The 16,710-nt window shown below is 47.4% G+C and overlaps 1 protein-coding gene across 1 annotated transcript; it reads left to right on the top strand.

Moving 5' to 3' along the window:
• Window positions 1–3,561: 3,561 nt before the first annotated feature.
• On the top strand, window positions 3,562–16,710 carry coch (coagulation factor C homolog, cochlin (Limulus polyphemus); the record flags this gene model as incomplete). The annotated part of the gene is made up of 14 exons (XM_080012696.1): window positions 3,562–3,674; window positions 4,722–4,788; window positions 6,012–6,438; window positions 8,934–9,090; window positions 9,192–9,325; window positions 10,903–10,971; window positions 11,946–12,093; window positions 12,205–12,308; window positions 13,319–13,545; window positions 14,311–14,425; window positions 14,817–14,960; window positions 15,314–15,470; window positions 16,153–16,247; window positions 16,538–16,710. The coding sequence occupies 14 exons, from the start codon at window positions 3,562–3,564 to the stop codon at window positions 16,708–16,710; spliced, it is 2,130 nt and encodes a 709-aa protein (XP_079868822.1).

Raw genomic sequence — 16,710 nt, 5'->3', positions numbered from 1 at the left:
GTGAACTATATATATTTTAGCAGGTGGTTAGTCTTGAACTATATATATTTTACGAGGTAGGGAGTAGTGAACTTTATATATTTTACGAGGTGGTTAGTAGTGAACTATATATATTTTACGAGGTAGGGAGTAGTGAACTATATATATTTTACGAGGTGGTTAGTAGTGAACTATATATATTTTACGAGGTGGTTAGTAGTGAACTATATATATTTTACAAGGTGGTTAGTAGTGAACTATATATATTTTACGAGGTAGGGAGTAGTGAACCAACATTCCTCACATTCCCCTGCATTCAAGCAGCTACTTCTCAGGAAGGAGATCCAGGTTAGATCCACACATGTGACCCCACATCTATAATTGAATCTTTGGGTCTTTTAATATTTGGTCTTTTCCAGAACGTTCCACTCAGCTTCTTTCCAAATCTGCCCGGGGACAACTCAGTGTTTTGACTCTATTCAGTCACTCGGAAAAATATTCCGACATTCCTGGAAGGAGTGAGAGGGACGAGTGATTATTAGGTTGATCGTATTATATGATTATATCATATGATTATAGTAAATGATGATATTATATGATTATATTATATGATGATATTATATGATTATATTATATGATGATATTATATGATTATATTATGTGATTATATTATATTATTTTATATTATTTTATATGATTATATCATATTATTCTATTATATCATATCTTTATATGATATTATTATATTATATTATATTTATTATTATTATTTTATTATTATATGATTATACTATTAGAATGAAGCGGAAAGAATTCAACCACAATCATCTGCAAAACGTTATATGTATGAACAGATATATATAATATACTAGTACTTTAGAACTGGTATTAAACTGCAGTACTGGTACTTTAGAACTGGTAAAGTACCAGTACTGCAGTGGTTGGTATTAAACTACTGTACTAGTACTTACCAGTTCTCAAGTACCAGTACTGCAGTTTAATACCAGTTCTAAAGTACTAGTGCAGCAGTTCCAAAGTGCCAGTACTGCAGTTTAAACCGCAGTACTGGTACTTTAGAACTGGTATTAAATGACTGTTATTTGACAGCATCTCCACAGTCTAATATTTGAAGGCGTTGTGACGGTGTCGTTTTACCCAGAACCGTACACCGTCAGCTGCATCTGTTCTGGATTCAGCTTGTTTACCTCGGGGAGATCACAGACCTGCACCACCTGGGGCTTGAACCCAGGCGGAGCCCGAACGGGATACACCTGGACGCCATCCGATCCCCGTCCTTCAAGCTCCTCCAAGAACCTGGTCCAGGTAACAGCGTCACCACGCACTCCACCCAACAACTCCACTGTGATCACACTTGCTATGGATACCGTGGTTTGTTCATCAGCTTTTATTGAAGCTGAACTACGTCACTTTTTAGGGAAGAGGAAGCACGGCCATGTGTCACAGTGATGGAGATCAATCAATCACAGTTATGGGGCGAAAGGCCTAATCCCAGGAGGTCTCCACCCTCAGGTTGGACTCCCCCTGCAGGTGTAGCTGCAGGTGGTGCGGTCGCTCTCCTTGCTTGCAGTCGATATAAGGATCAGTAACTGGAGCTTGGTGTTGGAGCTTCACAATGGGAATCGAACTGATCGCTGATCAAACTTCCTGAACTGGTCTGACTTTATGTTTCATATGAGAAATGATTTAAAATATACACAAAGTCATTACCTGTCTCTCTCCCTGTCTCTCTCCCTGTCTCTCTCCCTGTCTCTCTCCCTGAGTGGATGGGAGTGTTTGTTTCTTTCTACTTTTCTGTCTTTCTCTGCATTATGAATAAATTTTTGGCGACGGGTGTTTTTTTTTTTACTAGTTGTGGTGTGTACATAACAGCGGGTGGTTGTGGTGGTGGTGGTGGTGGTGGTGGTGGTGGTAGTGGTGGTGGTGTGGGTCCGCAGCGATGTCAGACCTCACCAGGTTAACACAGAAGTTGTGCGTTAAGACCTCGGCTGCTTCCCCGTGTCCCGTGGAGGACGGAGCGCTGGCTGTGGTGCAGGTCGTCACTCCTGGCAGCGTTGTCTGCAGCCAGGATGAATAGTGCGGTTGTTATTTCTCTTTAGAGAAGGTGAACACGGTGGTGGTGGTGGTGGTGGTGTGGGGGAGTGGTGGTGGTGGTGGTGTGTGTGGGGGTGGTGGTGTGTGAGGGTCCGCAGCCAGGATGAATAGTGCGGTTGTGATTTTTCTCGACTCTTTAGAGAAGGTGAACCCTGTGGTGGTGGTGGTGGTGGTGGTGGTGTTGGAGGAGGTGAAGACGGTGGTGGAACAGGGCGTCACAGTGAACGATGCGTTCGTTTCCATGTGGCTTCTCTCAACCGTAGCGAGAAGGGTGAAACGTTCAACCTTTTATTAGTGACGAGATTCTGATCAGGGAACCGTCGAGACACGGAAAAATAGTCTCCACCGCGAACAAAAATGTGGTCTGGATGCAAAGCACCTGAGCTGAAACAGGTGGTGTCTCACAGGAGACGGTGCAGATGATCATCAACAAGCGAAACGAGGATCTAAACGTGTTTAAAAATAAGAGTGGATGACATAACGTCTGAGACAACAAGGTGCTTTGTCTGTGATGAGGAGGCTCCTAGTGAGAGCCTGTCCAGGAAACACCTCTGTGACGGGGGAGAAGAGCGGAGCACCAGCAGGGACGGGTGGAGGGGGGGGGCCGGGGTCACACCCAGGTGGAGGTGGTTCAGGAGAACAGGACGGAGGAGCAGGGAGCGGGTGAAGAAGCAACGGGACAGAAGGAAGCCGTGACATTGTCAGCTTTCGGACGAAGCCGCCGACGGAGGCGCTGAGATGGCTCAGGGAGAGGCTGGTGGAGAGGTAGGCGGTGCGGGTGGGAAGGATTGGAGAAATGGAGGACGGCGGAGGTGATGGAGGAGGAGTCGCTGCTTACCGTACCTCGTCCACAGAGGAAAAACAAGAGTAACGACGGCTCAGAGGCGGGAAAAGGTGACGGGACGATCGAAAGGAAAACAGACGGAAATAAGGATGGAGTCTGACTCCAGGACGGAGGAGGCACCTGCTGAGAGCGAGAGTCAGATCCCGGCGACGAGGTCCCTGCAACCGGAAGACAGGAGGCGCGTCGGCGTCGATAAGGTGAGGCAGTTCCTGCAGAAAACAAAAACCCAGAAGGACATGAAGGTCTTGGAGCATCTTGAGGAACGCGGAGACGATCGTGGCTTCGGTCACAACTAGATGAGCAGCAAAGAGGAAGGTGTTCCCACACAGCAGGAGGTGTTCGCGTTAAAGAGGCTCGTACTCAAAGGTCAAATTGGAACTCGGCGATGGAGACGACACCGACACAGCATGAAGTCCCGGCTCTTCTCCTGTCTCACTCTCTTCTGTCTCTTCTGCCCCAGGCATAGACGGGCTTCCTGCAGAGTTTTTTTTTTCCAAGACGTTTTGGGAGGAACTAAAACCAAGATCTTTTAAATGTTTTCAATGAAAGTTTAAATAAAATGGTTGAGCTGCAGGAGGGCGCTTTTAACCCTTTTTCCAAAAAAAAAAAAAGGCGACCTCCAAGACATGAAGAACTGTTGCCCGGTACCTCCGCTCTGCACGGACTACAAGCTCCTGTTCAAGGTGCTGGAAAACAGACTGAGGAAGGTCATGGCGGAGGTCATTGATCAGGACCAGACGTGCCTGCCAGCTCCATCCTCGATGATATCGCACTTATTCACATTTGGGTTTCGTCTCTAGTTCCTTGGGTTTCGCTGCCGGAGTCGTCTCCTCGGACCAGCAAAAGGTGTTTGAGAGGGTTGAGCATCAATACTTGTGGGAAAACTTTGGAAAAGTTTGGACTCCGCCCAGGTCTCACCGCGAAGATCAAGGTTTTGTATCAGGGTGTTGAGAGTGCCGTGAAGACCCGCGGGGTCTGAGTCGGCGTTTTGACGTGCACAGGGGGATCCCACTGGGTTGATTATTATCTGGTATGTTGTATTCACTCTCCATCGAACCCATGTTACAAAAGATCCAAAATGTTTTAGAAGATCTGCTTTTACCAGATTTGAGCATGAAATGTGTTTCACCGGCCTGTGCTGACGATGTCACCGTCCTTACAGACAGAAAAGAGGACGTTGTGAAACTGGTAAAAATAGTAGAAGCTTTTGGAACCTTTTCCTCTGCGAAGGGTAATCGGGGGAAGAGCGATGCGTTAGCTGCTGGGAGCCGGCCCCGCTGGACTTCCTCGGCTACCAGGAGGTCTCGGCTGGAGCGAGACCGCTTTTGAATATTTAGGAGTTTATCTTGGAAACCGACGGACAATGAAGAGAAACTTGGAAGGAGTGACAGGAAAAGCGGAGGGGAGGTTGGCCAAGTGGAAGCGGATACTACCCAAGATGTCTTCTCGAGGAAGGTTTTCATTCATCAACAGCCTGGTGCCTCTGCCCTGCCTGTCTGGAGCCGCCTGCAGGTCCAGGCGGGAACGTTCGGTCCGATGCTTCGTTTGTTTTGGGACAAAGAGCCTCAGAGCCTCCTGTTTGCTACCCAGAGAGGAGGGAGGACGGGGGCCGATCAGCGCTACGTCACCGGCACGAGTGATGTGGTGCGAAGGCAGCTAACAAGCATCGTTTTAAGGATATGAGGACTTGGGCTGGATTTTAATCTGCTCTTCACAGATTTTCGGTCCTTTAGAATATCCATTTCACCTCCTTTTCATCTGAGTCTTTTGAAAACTCTTTTTAAAGGGAGAAGGTTGGAACCTGCATCCTCCCTGCGCTGGTGACGGGAGGAGCCTCTGATGCAGGGAGCCAGGTTGGAGGCGGAGGACAACCACACACCAGGACTTTCCAGGAGCCTGGTGGAGTTAACACAACAGTGGTGCTGCTCCAGTGTCATCTGTTATGTGGTGGAGGGAAATCTTTTGTTTGGCCTTGTTTTGAAGTTGTAATCATCTCTATGTTTACGTGTTTGTTGTTTTCTTTTGTTGTTGTTTTTTATTTCTTTGTACAGCTTTTTAAATTGACCTCTTTTGTTTCTTTGTTGTTTTGGATGTTTCATTGTCTTTTATGAATGCATGTGGGGGAGCTAGCCTTTGAAAAGATGCAATTAAAGGTTTTGTCTCTCTCTCTCGCTGTCTCTCTCGCTCTGTCTCTCTCTGTCCGTCTCTCTCAGAGCAACATATTACATCGACATATTAAATACATGGTGTTACATATACAATACAATACATCACAATACAATACAATACAATACAGTACAGTACAGTACAGTACAAAATAATACAATACAATACAATACAATACAGTACAGTACAGTACAGTACAAAATAATACAATACAATACAATACAGCACAAAACAATACAATACAATACAGTACAGTACAGTACAAAATAATACAATACAATACAGGACAGTGCAGTACAAAACAATACAATACAATACAATACAATATAATACAATACAACACAATACAGTACAAAACAATGCATTGCAATACAATACAGTACAATATAATACAATATAACACAATACAGTACAAAACAATGCAGTGCAATACAATACAGTACAGTACAATACATACAGTGCAAAACAATACAATACAGTACAATACAATACATTACAATACAATACAAAACAATACAATACAATACAATACAATACAATACAGTACAAAACAATATACTACAGTACAAAACAATACAGTACAATACAATACAGTACAAAACAATACAGTACAAAACAATATACTACAGTACAAAACAATACAAACCAGAGGAGAACGCTCAGTCTCTCCTCTGGGCTTCACTTACTTCATTTGAAGAGAACTAGTTCGGGCGGAGTCAGCCGTCCAGCGGTGACCACACCTCTCTGGGCGTGGTCACTCTGCTTCACATCTCTGAGCCGCTGAACATACTCGTTCAGTTGATACTTCCTGTTAGGAGTCCGACACCGAGTCAGTCCGTTTCTCCACTGACTCATAATGACTTTTATTCTGTTCTCAAATGTTATTTCTCTGTTTTTGTAGTTTTAACAGGAAGGGGAAACGTCCGTGCGCATGACAGCGTGGAGGGTCTCCATGCGGCGTGGAGGGTCTCCATGCGGCGTGGAGGGTCTCCATGCGGCCTGGAGGGTCTCCATGCGGCCTGGGGGGTCTCCATGCGGCGTGGAGGGTCTCCATGCAGCCTGGGGGGTCTCCATGCGGCCTGGAGGGTCTACATGCGGCCTGGAGGGTCTACATGTGGCGTGGAGGGTCTACATGCGGCCTGGAGGGTCTCCATGCAGCCTGGGGGGTCTCCATGCGGCCTGGAGGGTCTACATGCGGCCTGGAGGGTCTACATGTGGCGTGGAGGGTCTACATGCGGCCTGGAGGGTCTACATGTGGCGTGGAGGGTCTCCATGCGGCGTGGAGGGTCTACATGCGGCCTGGGGGGTCTCCATGGGGTGTGGAGGGTCTCCATTTGGTGTGTCTCACGAGCCACGGAGCGGCCCCCCCGCCTCCCTTCCACGTCGAGATATCAGTCAAGTAACATTTTAAATCTTTTTGTCCAGGTTCTAATTCACGTTCAGGTTGAATCATCTTGTTTTTAGTGCAAACGTTTTTTTTTCTTTGTGCTTCTTCTTTCAGTCCACTCGTTCCATCCTGAAGTCAGACCAAGGGAACTTGCTTTGAGTGTTCAGTTACGATGTTAAATCAAAAGTCAAATTCTGTTTGTCTTCAAGACTTCTGGGTTTTTGTTTTTTTTTTGTTTTCAGGTCGTAATTCAAAATCCACATCCAAGGCCCGGTTGCTGCAGCACGGCTCCGGGACGGTGGGGCCATGCTGACGTCGGGGACAAGAGAATGAGGTCATCTGCACGGAGCAGGCGTGGCACAGACGGAGGCCCCTCCCTTTTTTTGGCCTCCTTTTTTTTTTGGTTTATCGATTAAAGTGTGAAAGCGGTAAATATGATCGGAGGTCCGGTCATTTGGAGGAAAGTCGGAGTGACGTGTACTGAGTATGTTTTTCCAGCATCCTGGGATTCAGGACACGACAGAATGTTGTTCTAGGCGCCGCTGCCGACTCACACCGTCAATGTTAGGGTCCAATTTATTCCCATTTTTATAGATTATAGATCGGGTGATCAGCCCCTGGTTCCAGAGGTCAGCATCATGTCTGTCTGTCTCTCTCTGTCTCTCTCTGTCTCTCTGTCTCTCTCTCTCTCTCTCTCTCTGTCTCTCTCTCTCCATCTGTCTGTCTGTCTCTCTCTCTCTCCATCTGTCTCTCTGTCTTTCTCTCTCTCTCGGGTCTGGTTGATCTAACAGTACATCTTGTTGAAGCTCCTCCCATTTCCAGTGATGTCATGTGTGAAGGTGTGGGTGTGTGATGGAGGCGGGGGTTTGGTTGGGGGTCCGGGGGTGGGGGGCTCAGATTATTTAAGGAGCCATCTGTCTCTCGATCGCTCTGTGGGCGAGCGAGGCTGCGTTAGAGCTGCAGCATTCCAACACCGAGGAATTTATCTGTTTTCACTGTGGAGATCCGGACGAGCTGATTGGAAGAGAGGATTAAAAAGAAAGGAACGCGCCGGACGACAGGTGGAGAGGGAGAGAGAGAGAGAGAGAGAGAGAGAGAGACAGAGACAGAGAGAGACAGAGACAGAGAGACAGGTTGGAGCTCTGTGGTACTGGTTTTTGGGGTGTTTACTTTGTTACAGATTGGTTCGTGTGCAGTAATTATTGGTTTTATTATGATTGGTTATTGATTATGTTGTAATAGAGTGTGTGTGTCCACAGTGTAGGTTAAAGTGCTGATAAAACCATGGGGCTGCCATCCATCCTGGTCACAACAGGTCTGTCTGTCTGTCTGTCTGTCTGTCTGTCAGTCTGTCTGTCTGTATCCTACCTGTGGAGTCCCCCAGGGGTCAATTTGGGGACCCCCGTCCTTCTCCCTGTACATGCTGCTGCCTCCTGGTGGCAGATCATGGTCGCTTTGGCTGCTCTGCTATGCAGACGACACACACACACCTCTACTTATCTGTCTGTCTGTCTGTCTGCCTGCCTGTCTGTCTGTCACTTCTGTGGTTGATTCTTTTCTGTCTTACTGGTTTCTACTCTGTTCACCATCTCCCTCTCTCCCCCCCCCCCCTCTCCCTCTCTCTCTCTCTCTCTCTCTCTCTATCTCCCCTCTCCCTCTCTCTTTCTCTGTCTCTCCTCTCTCTCTCTCTCTCCTTCTCTCTCTCTCTCTCTTTCTCTGCCCCCCCCTCTCTCTCCAGGTTTCTTCTTGCTGTTACGTTCTGCATTCAGCTCGGATCCAACAGGTCAGTTTTTGATTTTTCCTTGTGATAAAAATTCTTCTGATTTTATGCTCAAACAGAGACGTTATTACCAAACAAAAAATGACAAAACGATGCTTGCAGCGTTACCATGACGTCGGGCATCGAACCACATGTTTAGTTCATACGTTTATGATAGTTCATATCTGATGAGACAGGATTTACTGTTATGTGTACGTTACAGACTAATTTCAAAATGTATTTAAATTTGATCTCATCGTGCACAAAACTCCTTCTAAAACCCTAAAACCCTGGCGCAGGTTTCTGCGTTGACCTCAGTGCTTGTCTCGGATTTTACATTTGAAAACATTTTCATCATTTTCATGAAACAGATTAATTTTCTGTCAGAGATTTAACACAAAACCTGTTTGTCATGAGACTTTCCACCACTAGAGGGAGGGCTAGAGTGTGACGCCCTGATCAAGGTGAAGAGTCCCTCCAGCTGTCTGTCTCTCAGTGCCTGGTCCGGGCTGTCTGTCTCTCAGTGTGGTCCATTCTGTCCGTCTCTCAGTGCCTGGTCCATGCTGTCTGTCTTTCAGTGTGGTCCATTCTTTCTGTCTCTACGTCCCTGGTCCATTCTGTCCATCTCTCAGTGCCCGGTCCATGCTGTCTGTCTCTCTGTGTGGTCCACGCTGTCTTTCTCTCAGTGCCTCAGCCAATCAGCTGTCTCACCCGCGCTGCGGACCTGAAGGAGGACAACCTGCTGGTGCTGTGTCCTGCAGGCTGCGGCCAGTGGAGGGCGTCGGTGTTCGGGACGGGAATCTACGCTTCAGTGTCCAGCGTCTGTGGAGCAGCTATACACAGGTACACACCTGTCTGTCTGTCTGTCTGCCTGTCTGCCTGCCTTCCTGCCTGCCTGTTAATCTGTCAGTCTCCCCCCCGTCCCCTCCTGTCCGTCTCTCCAGGGGGGTGCTGGGTCAGGGTGGGGGTCCCGTCCGGCTCCACAGGCTCCAGGGTCGTCAACGCTACGTAAGCTCCGCCTCCAACGCCGTCCAGTCGCTGCCGCTGGCACACTGGACGGCTTCCTTCAGCCTGAGCAGTACGTGAGCACACACACACTCACACTCTCTCTCACACACACAAACACACACTCTTACACTCACATTTACATTTACATTTATTCATTGATCAGACGCTTTTATCCAAAGCGACTTACAATTGTTCAAACACCGACGGACGCAGCCATCAGGAGCAATTAGGGGTTAAGTGTCTTGCTCAAGGACACTACAGCATGCTAGCAGGAGGAGCCTGGGATCCAACCAGCAACCTTTAGATTACTAGACCACCAGCTCTACCTCCTGAGCTACCATCCCCATCCTCACACACACACACACACACACACACACACAGACACAGACAGACTCTCTCACACTCACACACACACACTCTCACACACACACACACACACACTAAACACACACACTCTCTCACACACACACACACACACTCTGACACTCACACACACACTCTCAAACTCACACACACACACACACTCACACTCATACACACAGTCATATACACACACACACACACACACATACTCTCACACTCAGACACACACAAACAAACACACACACACACACACACACACACTCTCACACACTCACACTCACACTCATACACACAGTCTCACACCCACACGCACACACTCTCACACTCAGACACACACACACAAACGCACAAACAAACACACACACACACACACTCTCACACACTCACACTCACACTCACACTCTTACACACAATCTTACACACACTCACACTCACACACACACACACAGGTTTTGGGGCCACAATAACGGTACGACTTTGAGATCTTTATATTTAAGAAAGAGTTTAAATAAAATGTAAAAAGTTCAAAGGCGTAAAACAGGTTTTTATAGTAGTGTGTTATAAATAAGTAGTGTAACGCTCTGTGTGTATGAATGTGGGGGGAGACGGGGTTGAAGTTCATTGGTGGTTGTTAAAATTTGCATAAATGAATCTGTTTGTAGGGGAGGTGTCCAGGATAGTGGATAATTCTAATATTACTTTCCGTTCATTCTAATATTACTTTCCGTGGTTTTATCTTGTGTTATAGACTTCTCACCAAAATAGAGAAATGCAGCGCGGCTCCGTACGGACCCCGCCCGACCTGAGTGGTCAGTGCAGCTGCAACAGTGGATTTAATAGGAAGCAGCACTAACTGTGCACGTCCGGTGAACTAATACGGCGATACCCAAATACCACGGTTCACGTGTGCGTGTTGAAGCGTAGGGGGCGTCCCGAACGGATCAACAACATAGCACGCGACACTACATCGCTGGTTCACAGCTTCTGCTGAAGTACTGTATGTCTTCCAGATACTTTTAGACGGTCGGACATCAATTACTGCATGAAATGCATTGGCCCGTGTCTGTGATATCCATCCAATCTGGTCGGTTTTTCAGTCATTTCTGCTCCGTTTGTTGATGGATTTGGATGAAACTTCAAACACGACGTCTTTATGACATCACAGTTCAAACAAGACGTCAACCACGTGCATTAAGGAGAAGTTGGTTTTCCAGATAGTTTTACAGTTCAATAATTACTAATTAGTGTGTGTGTGTGTGTGTGTGTGTGTCTGTGTGTTTTCAGAACCAGTTCCTGTTCCTCTGGAACTGTCCAGTCTGCCCAGTACAACAGCTCTGCCAGCTGCACAGCCAGGTGGGTGTTACACTGTACTACTACTGTATTGGTACTGTACTGGTACTGTACTGACACTGTACTAATACCGTACTGGTCCTGTACTGACACTGTACTAATACTATACTGATACCGTGCTGATACCATACTGGTACTGTACTGGTACCATACTGGTACTGTACTCATACTGTACTGGTACTGTATTTGTATTGTACTGGTAAGGTACTGGTACCTTACTTATACTGTACTAATACCCTACTGGTACTGTACTGATACCATACTGGTACTGTACTGATACTGTACCAGTACAGTACTGACACTGTACTGATACTGTACTGGTACCATACTGGTACTGTACTAATACCGTACTGGTACTGTACAGAACCCATACTGGTACTGTATTGACACCATAGTGGTATTGTACTGGTACCATGCTGGTACCGTACTGGTACTGTTCTAATAATGTACTGGTACGGTACAGATACCGTACTGGAACTGTACTGATACTGTAGTGGTATTGTACTGGTACTGTACTGATACCATACTGATACTGTACTGTACTGGTACTGTACTGATGGAGTATTCCACCATATTACCATATCATAGTACCTGGAGTATTTTTAAATGTACCCTTTGTGTTTAGTGAAAAAAACAGCAAAGAAACCAACACCGAAGAAAGTACCGACACCAGGGAACAGAGGTCTGTCTGTCCGTCTGTCTGTCTGCCTGCCTGACTGCCTGCCTGTCTGTCAGCCTGTCTGTCTGACTGTCTGTGTGTGCATATTTATTATATTCTCATTCCAAGTTTGTCATTGAAAATCTGGACTGTATTATTTCATGTTTTTCATTTCTCGTGTGTGTGTGTGTGTGTGTGTGTGTGTGTGTGTTTGTGCGTGTATACGTGTTTATATGTGTGTGTGTGTGTGTGTGTGTGTGTGTCCCTGTGTGTGTGTGTGTGTGTCCCTGTGTGTGTGTGTGTGTGTGTGTGTGTGCAGAGTGTCAGGTGGACGTTGCCGTGGTGATGGACAGCTCTCAGAACATGGGTCAGCGGCGTTTCAACCTCCAGAAGAACTTTCTCGCTAAGCTGGTTTCTGTGATGAAGGTCGGAGTGAGCGGCCCCCACGTGGGGGTGGTGCAGGCCGGGTGAGGGAGGGGACACACACACCCAATAATAAACACTTTGTATTATTGTTATGATTATGAGTATTGTGTGTGTGTGTGTGTGTGTGCGTGTACGTGTGCGTGTGTGTGCAGTGACTCTCCCACCACAGAGTTGTATTTGTCCAACATCACTCAGCCTAAAGAGCTGCTGCAGCACATCAAGCAGCTTCCACAGCGAGGAGGGAGGAGCAACACGGGTGAGAGGGAGGGAGGGAGGCCACGGGGAGACGCCTCCTTTCTCGCCGGTCTCCCTGTGACACGTGACACGCAACAGAGATTCTGCGATCAGATGCAGAACACGTAACGGGGAGACCCGTCGGGAGAAACCGTCGAGGGTCTCCCTGTGCGTCGTAAAATCCGGAAAAAATCCGTAAAAATCTGTAAAATCGGGCGTATCCCGCTGGGGGTCTCCCCCTGCCTAACGCCCCCCGGGGCGCGGGACCATTTCCATTATTTTCACATCCCAATATTGACAGGTCTGCTTGTTGGCGGCGCAGCAGAGCGGATCAACTTAAACCGTTTAACTGTAGAGTTTAACGTTGGGATGTGATCACTCAGGGGGAGGATCAGCACCGCTGCAGCTCCCACCGGGTCTCTACAGACGGTGATGAAGCCACTTTAACTGGGCGTGGCTGTTATGATTCCCCTCTAACTGGGCGTGGCTGTAATAATTCCACTCTAGCTGGGCGTGGCTGTAATGATTCCACTCTAGCTGGGCGTGGCTGTTAGCCCCGGTGTTTGTGAATTGGACACTATTTGCAATGAGGCTCATTTGCATAGAGAGGGACCAATTTTGCACCAGATGTGTGAATTATACCTCATTTAAATATGTGCAAATAGCACCGGCACCGAGTGGCTGTTTGCGTGGCAGTGCAGTTAACGGTGCATTTCACCGTTTGCGCTGCTTTGTGAATTTGACACGTTTACTGTTATTTGCGCCGGTTTAACGGCCGCCAAAGCCTCGCAATTGCTTTGTGAATTTGTCCCACAAAGACAGACAGACAGACAGACAGAGAGATGGACGGACAGACAGAGACGGACGGACAGAGAGACAGACAGACAGACAGACAGAGACGGACGGACAGAAGGACGGACAGAGACAGGGAGACAGACAAAGAGAGACAGAGAAGAGCGGATGGACAGACGGACAGAGAGACAGACAGATGGACGGACAGGCAGACAGGTCATGTGGTGTCTCCGCCCCCAGGCCAGGCCATCGTGCACGCCGTGGAGACCCTGTTCCTCCCGGAGCAGGGGTCCCGGCGCGGTCACCCCCGGGTTCTGCTGGTTCTGGTGGACGGGTGGCCGTCCGACTCGCTGGCGGCCGCTGCCACCCGGGCACGCGACGACGGCGTCAACCTCTTCCTGGTGACTGTCGCCAAGGCAACGGCCCAGGAGCTGCACCACGTTAACGACAAGGACTTCATCAAGAAGGTTCTGGTTCTACTGGTTCCCCTGGTTTCTCTGGTTCCTCTGGTTCTACTGGTTCCACTGGTTCTACTGGTTCCTCTGGTTCCTCTGGTTCCTCTGGTTCCACTGGTTCCACTGGTTCCACTGGTTCTACTGGTTCCACTGGATCCACTTGTTTCTCTGGTTCTATGGGATCCAGTGGTTCCAGTTGGTCCACTGGTTCCTCTAGTTCTACTGGTTCTACTGGTTCTTCTGGTTCCACTTGATCCAGTGGTTACACTGGTTCCTCTGGTTCCTCTGGTTCCTCTGGTACTACTAGTTCTACTGGTTCCATTAGTTCTACTGGTTCCAGTGGTTCCTCTGGTTTCTCTGGTTCCTCTGGTTCTACTGGTTCCACTGGTTCTACTGGTTCCTCTGGTTCCTCTGGTTCGACTGGTTCCACTGGTTCCACTGGTTCCACTGGTTCTACTGGTTCTACTGGTTCCACTGGATCCACTTGTTTCTCTGGTTCTATGGGATCCAGTGGTTCCAGTTGTTCCACTGGTTCCTCTAGTTCTACTGGTTCTACTGGTTCTTCTGGTTCCACTTGATCCAGTGGTTACACTGGTTCCTCTGGTTCCTCTGGTTCCTCTGGTACTACTGGTTCTACTGGTTCCATTAGTTCTACTGGTTCCAGTGGTTCCTCTGGTTCTTCTGGTTCCACTGGTTCTGGTTCCACTAGTTCCACTGGTTCCACTAGTTCCACTGGTTCCAGCTGCTGGGTTTGACGGTTCCCACCCCCCTCTCCAGGCTGTGTGTAGGGATAATGGATTCTTCTCGTATCACATTCCTTCCTGGTTCAGTTCCACCAAACACGTCAAAGCTCTGAGTCACAGACTGTGTTCGCTGGACTCCCTGATCTGCAGTAAGACTTATTATTATCATTAACTGATTATTCACATCATTTACTGATTATTCATATGATATTACTGTATATTTATTATTATTAATGATTATTAATATGATATAACTCTCGACATGTTAATACTCTTTATTATTATTACACATTTCATATATCAACATATTCCAGTCAGTCATGTTTTATTACTGTTACACACAGACATGTTATTAGTCTTTATTAATGGAAGTTCATCTTGACATTATTGTTATTTTGTTCATCATTTGATGATAACATGATTTCATTATGTATCATCACTATATCTGACCTGGTCCCTGGGGTTTATTTACAGAAAACCAACGTGTTACTGTTTCATCCTGTACAATAACATTGTACCAACCTGTCTGTCTCTCTGAAGGTAAGACCTGCTACAACTCTGTGAACCTGGGCTTCCTGATCGACGGCTCCTCCAGCGTCGGGGACGGGAACTTCCGGCTGGTTCTGGACTTCCTGTCGAGCGTCGCCCACAGCTTTGACGTGTCCGATTTGGGAGCTCGAGTCGGTCAGAGTCACGCGATCAATACTGTGATTAGATGAGTTGTATTGGTTTGGATTAGTACGTATTCGATTGGATCAGTCTAGTTGATGTTATATTGATTCGATCGGATCATATTAGATCAGACATTGAAAAGCCTTCAGTTGCCGCAGCAGGTCTAAACGGTACAAAGACAGAATTATAATCTTAATATATACTGTATTACAGAAAAAGTTGTCAAATAAAAAGTGATTAGAGTCACAGTGCACTGTTTTACCTCAGCACTTTTTAAATACACAATATTAACACAAATTCATATGAAGTATAATTTGCTTTGATCGATTGATGAATCGTCTGATCGATTGTGTGATTGATCGCAGGAGCCGTGCAGTTCACGTACGAGCAGCGTCTGGAGTTCGGGATGGCGGACCACGCCAGCCAGGAGGGCGTGGCCGACGCCCTGCGCAGGATCAGCTACATGAGCGGAGGAACAGCCACCGGGGAAGCTATCAGCTATGCTGCTCAGCACCTGTTCAGGTACTCAGAGAGAGTACTCTATTCTGAAAATACTCTGACAGTACTCAATCGGCTGTGCTGCTCAGCACCTGACCAGGTACTTTACTCCACCGCAGCTACTGTGAAACTGCTCTACTTTACTCCAAACGTGAAGCAGAATGTTGTAAAGAACAACAAACTGGGAACATTCCAAGTTAAACGTGATAAAACTCACCTTGGAGTGTAGAACCGGAAACACAGAATGTCTCCGACTGGCTCGTACAAGATGGAGACTCCAGAGGGTTTGTCTTGATCAGCTTATGATGGACTAGAGCTCCCTCTGGTGGTTAGAAATGACAACTTCCTCCCTCATTTACAGCCATAACTATGACAGGAAGAGGCCACGTGACCAATTGCTGTTCCAGTTTTCCTGGACTTAATTAACTCTGTCTTGTTGATACATGTTGTCGTTCAATGTTTCTATGTTTATGTTTTTCATGTACATGTTGTTGTTTGTTTCTATGTTTATGTTTTTCATGTACATGTTGTTGTTTGTTTCTATGTTTGTTTTTCCATGTACATGTTGTTGCAGACTAACTCTGTCCTAGATGCAGTGGAACAAATACTCTGTGTTGTATGTCCAGCATGCTGACAAACACAGGGTGAAAAAAACAAACAAACAAAAAAACTTCCAACTTTAAAATGTGTTTGTGCTTCCTGGCAGGAGGGCGGGTCCAGGGCGGAACTTCCTGGTCGTGGTGACAGACGGCCAATCGTACGATGACGTCCGAGGCCCCGCCCACATCGCTCACAGACAAGGTGTGATTGTTATTAAACATTCACATGGTTATTGTTGTTCTTATGTTCTATGGATATAACGGCATGCTTGTGATCTCATGAATGACCAATAGAATGTTTGAGGGTCAGAACTCCGCCCCAGGTGGGGGCGCTGTCGTGTGACTCCATAGGGAAGAAGCAGCTCAGATCCAAAATGGCCGCCGGGGAGGGAGGCCAGCGCTGTTTGATCTTCTTTCAGTGAAGTAGAAGAGAAATGTGTCAGAAGTCATGTGTCCTCACCACGCCCCTTTTCCTTGTTGGCCAATCAACAGGCATCAGCATCTTCTCAGTGGGCGTGGCCTGGGCGCCGCTCGACGACCTGAGGGCAATGGCATCTGAGCCCAAGGAGCGACACACCTTCTTCAGCCGGGAGTTCAGCGGCCTGAGCGACGTGGTCCAACCCCTGGTCCGCGGAATCTGCCAGGACTTCAGCGACAACAACTGA

The sequence above is a fragment of the Zeus faber genome (assembly GCF_960531495.2).
Source record: "Zeus faber genome assembly, chromosome: 13".
Lineage (NCBI taxonomy): Eukaryota > Metazoa > Chordata > Actinopteri > Zeiformes > Zeidae > Zeus > Zeus faber.
The sequence above is the reverse complement of the archived record's forward strand: the minus strand, read 5'-3'. Positions and strand labels throughout refer to the sequence as shown.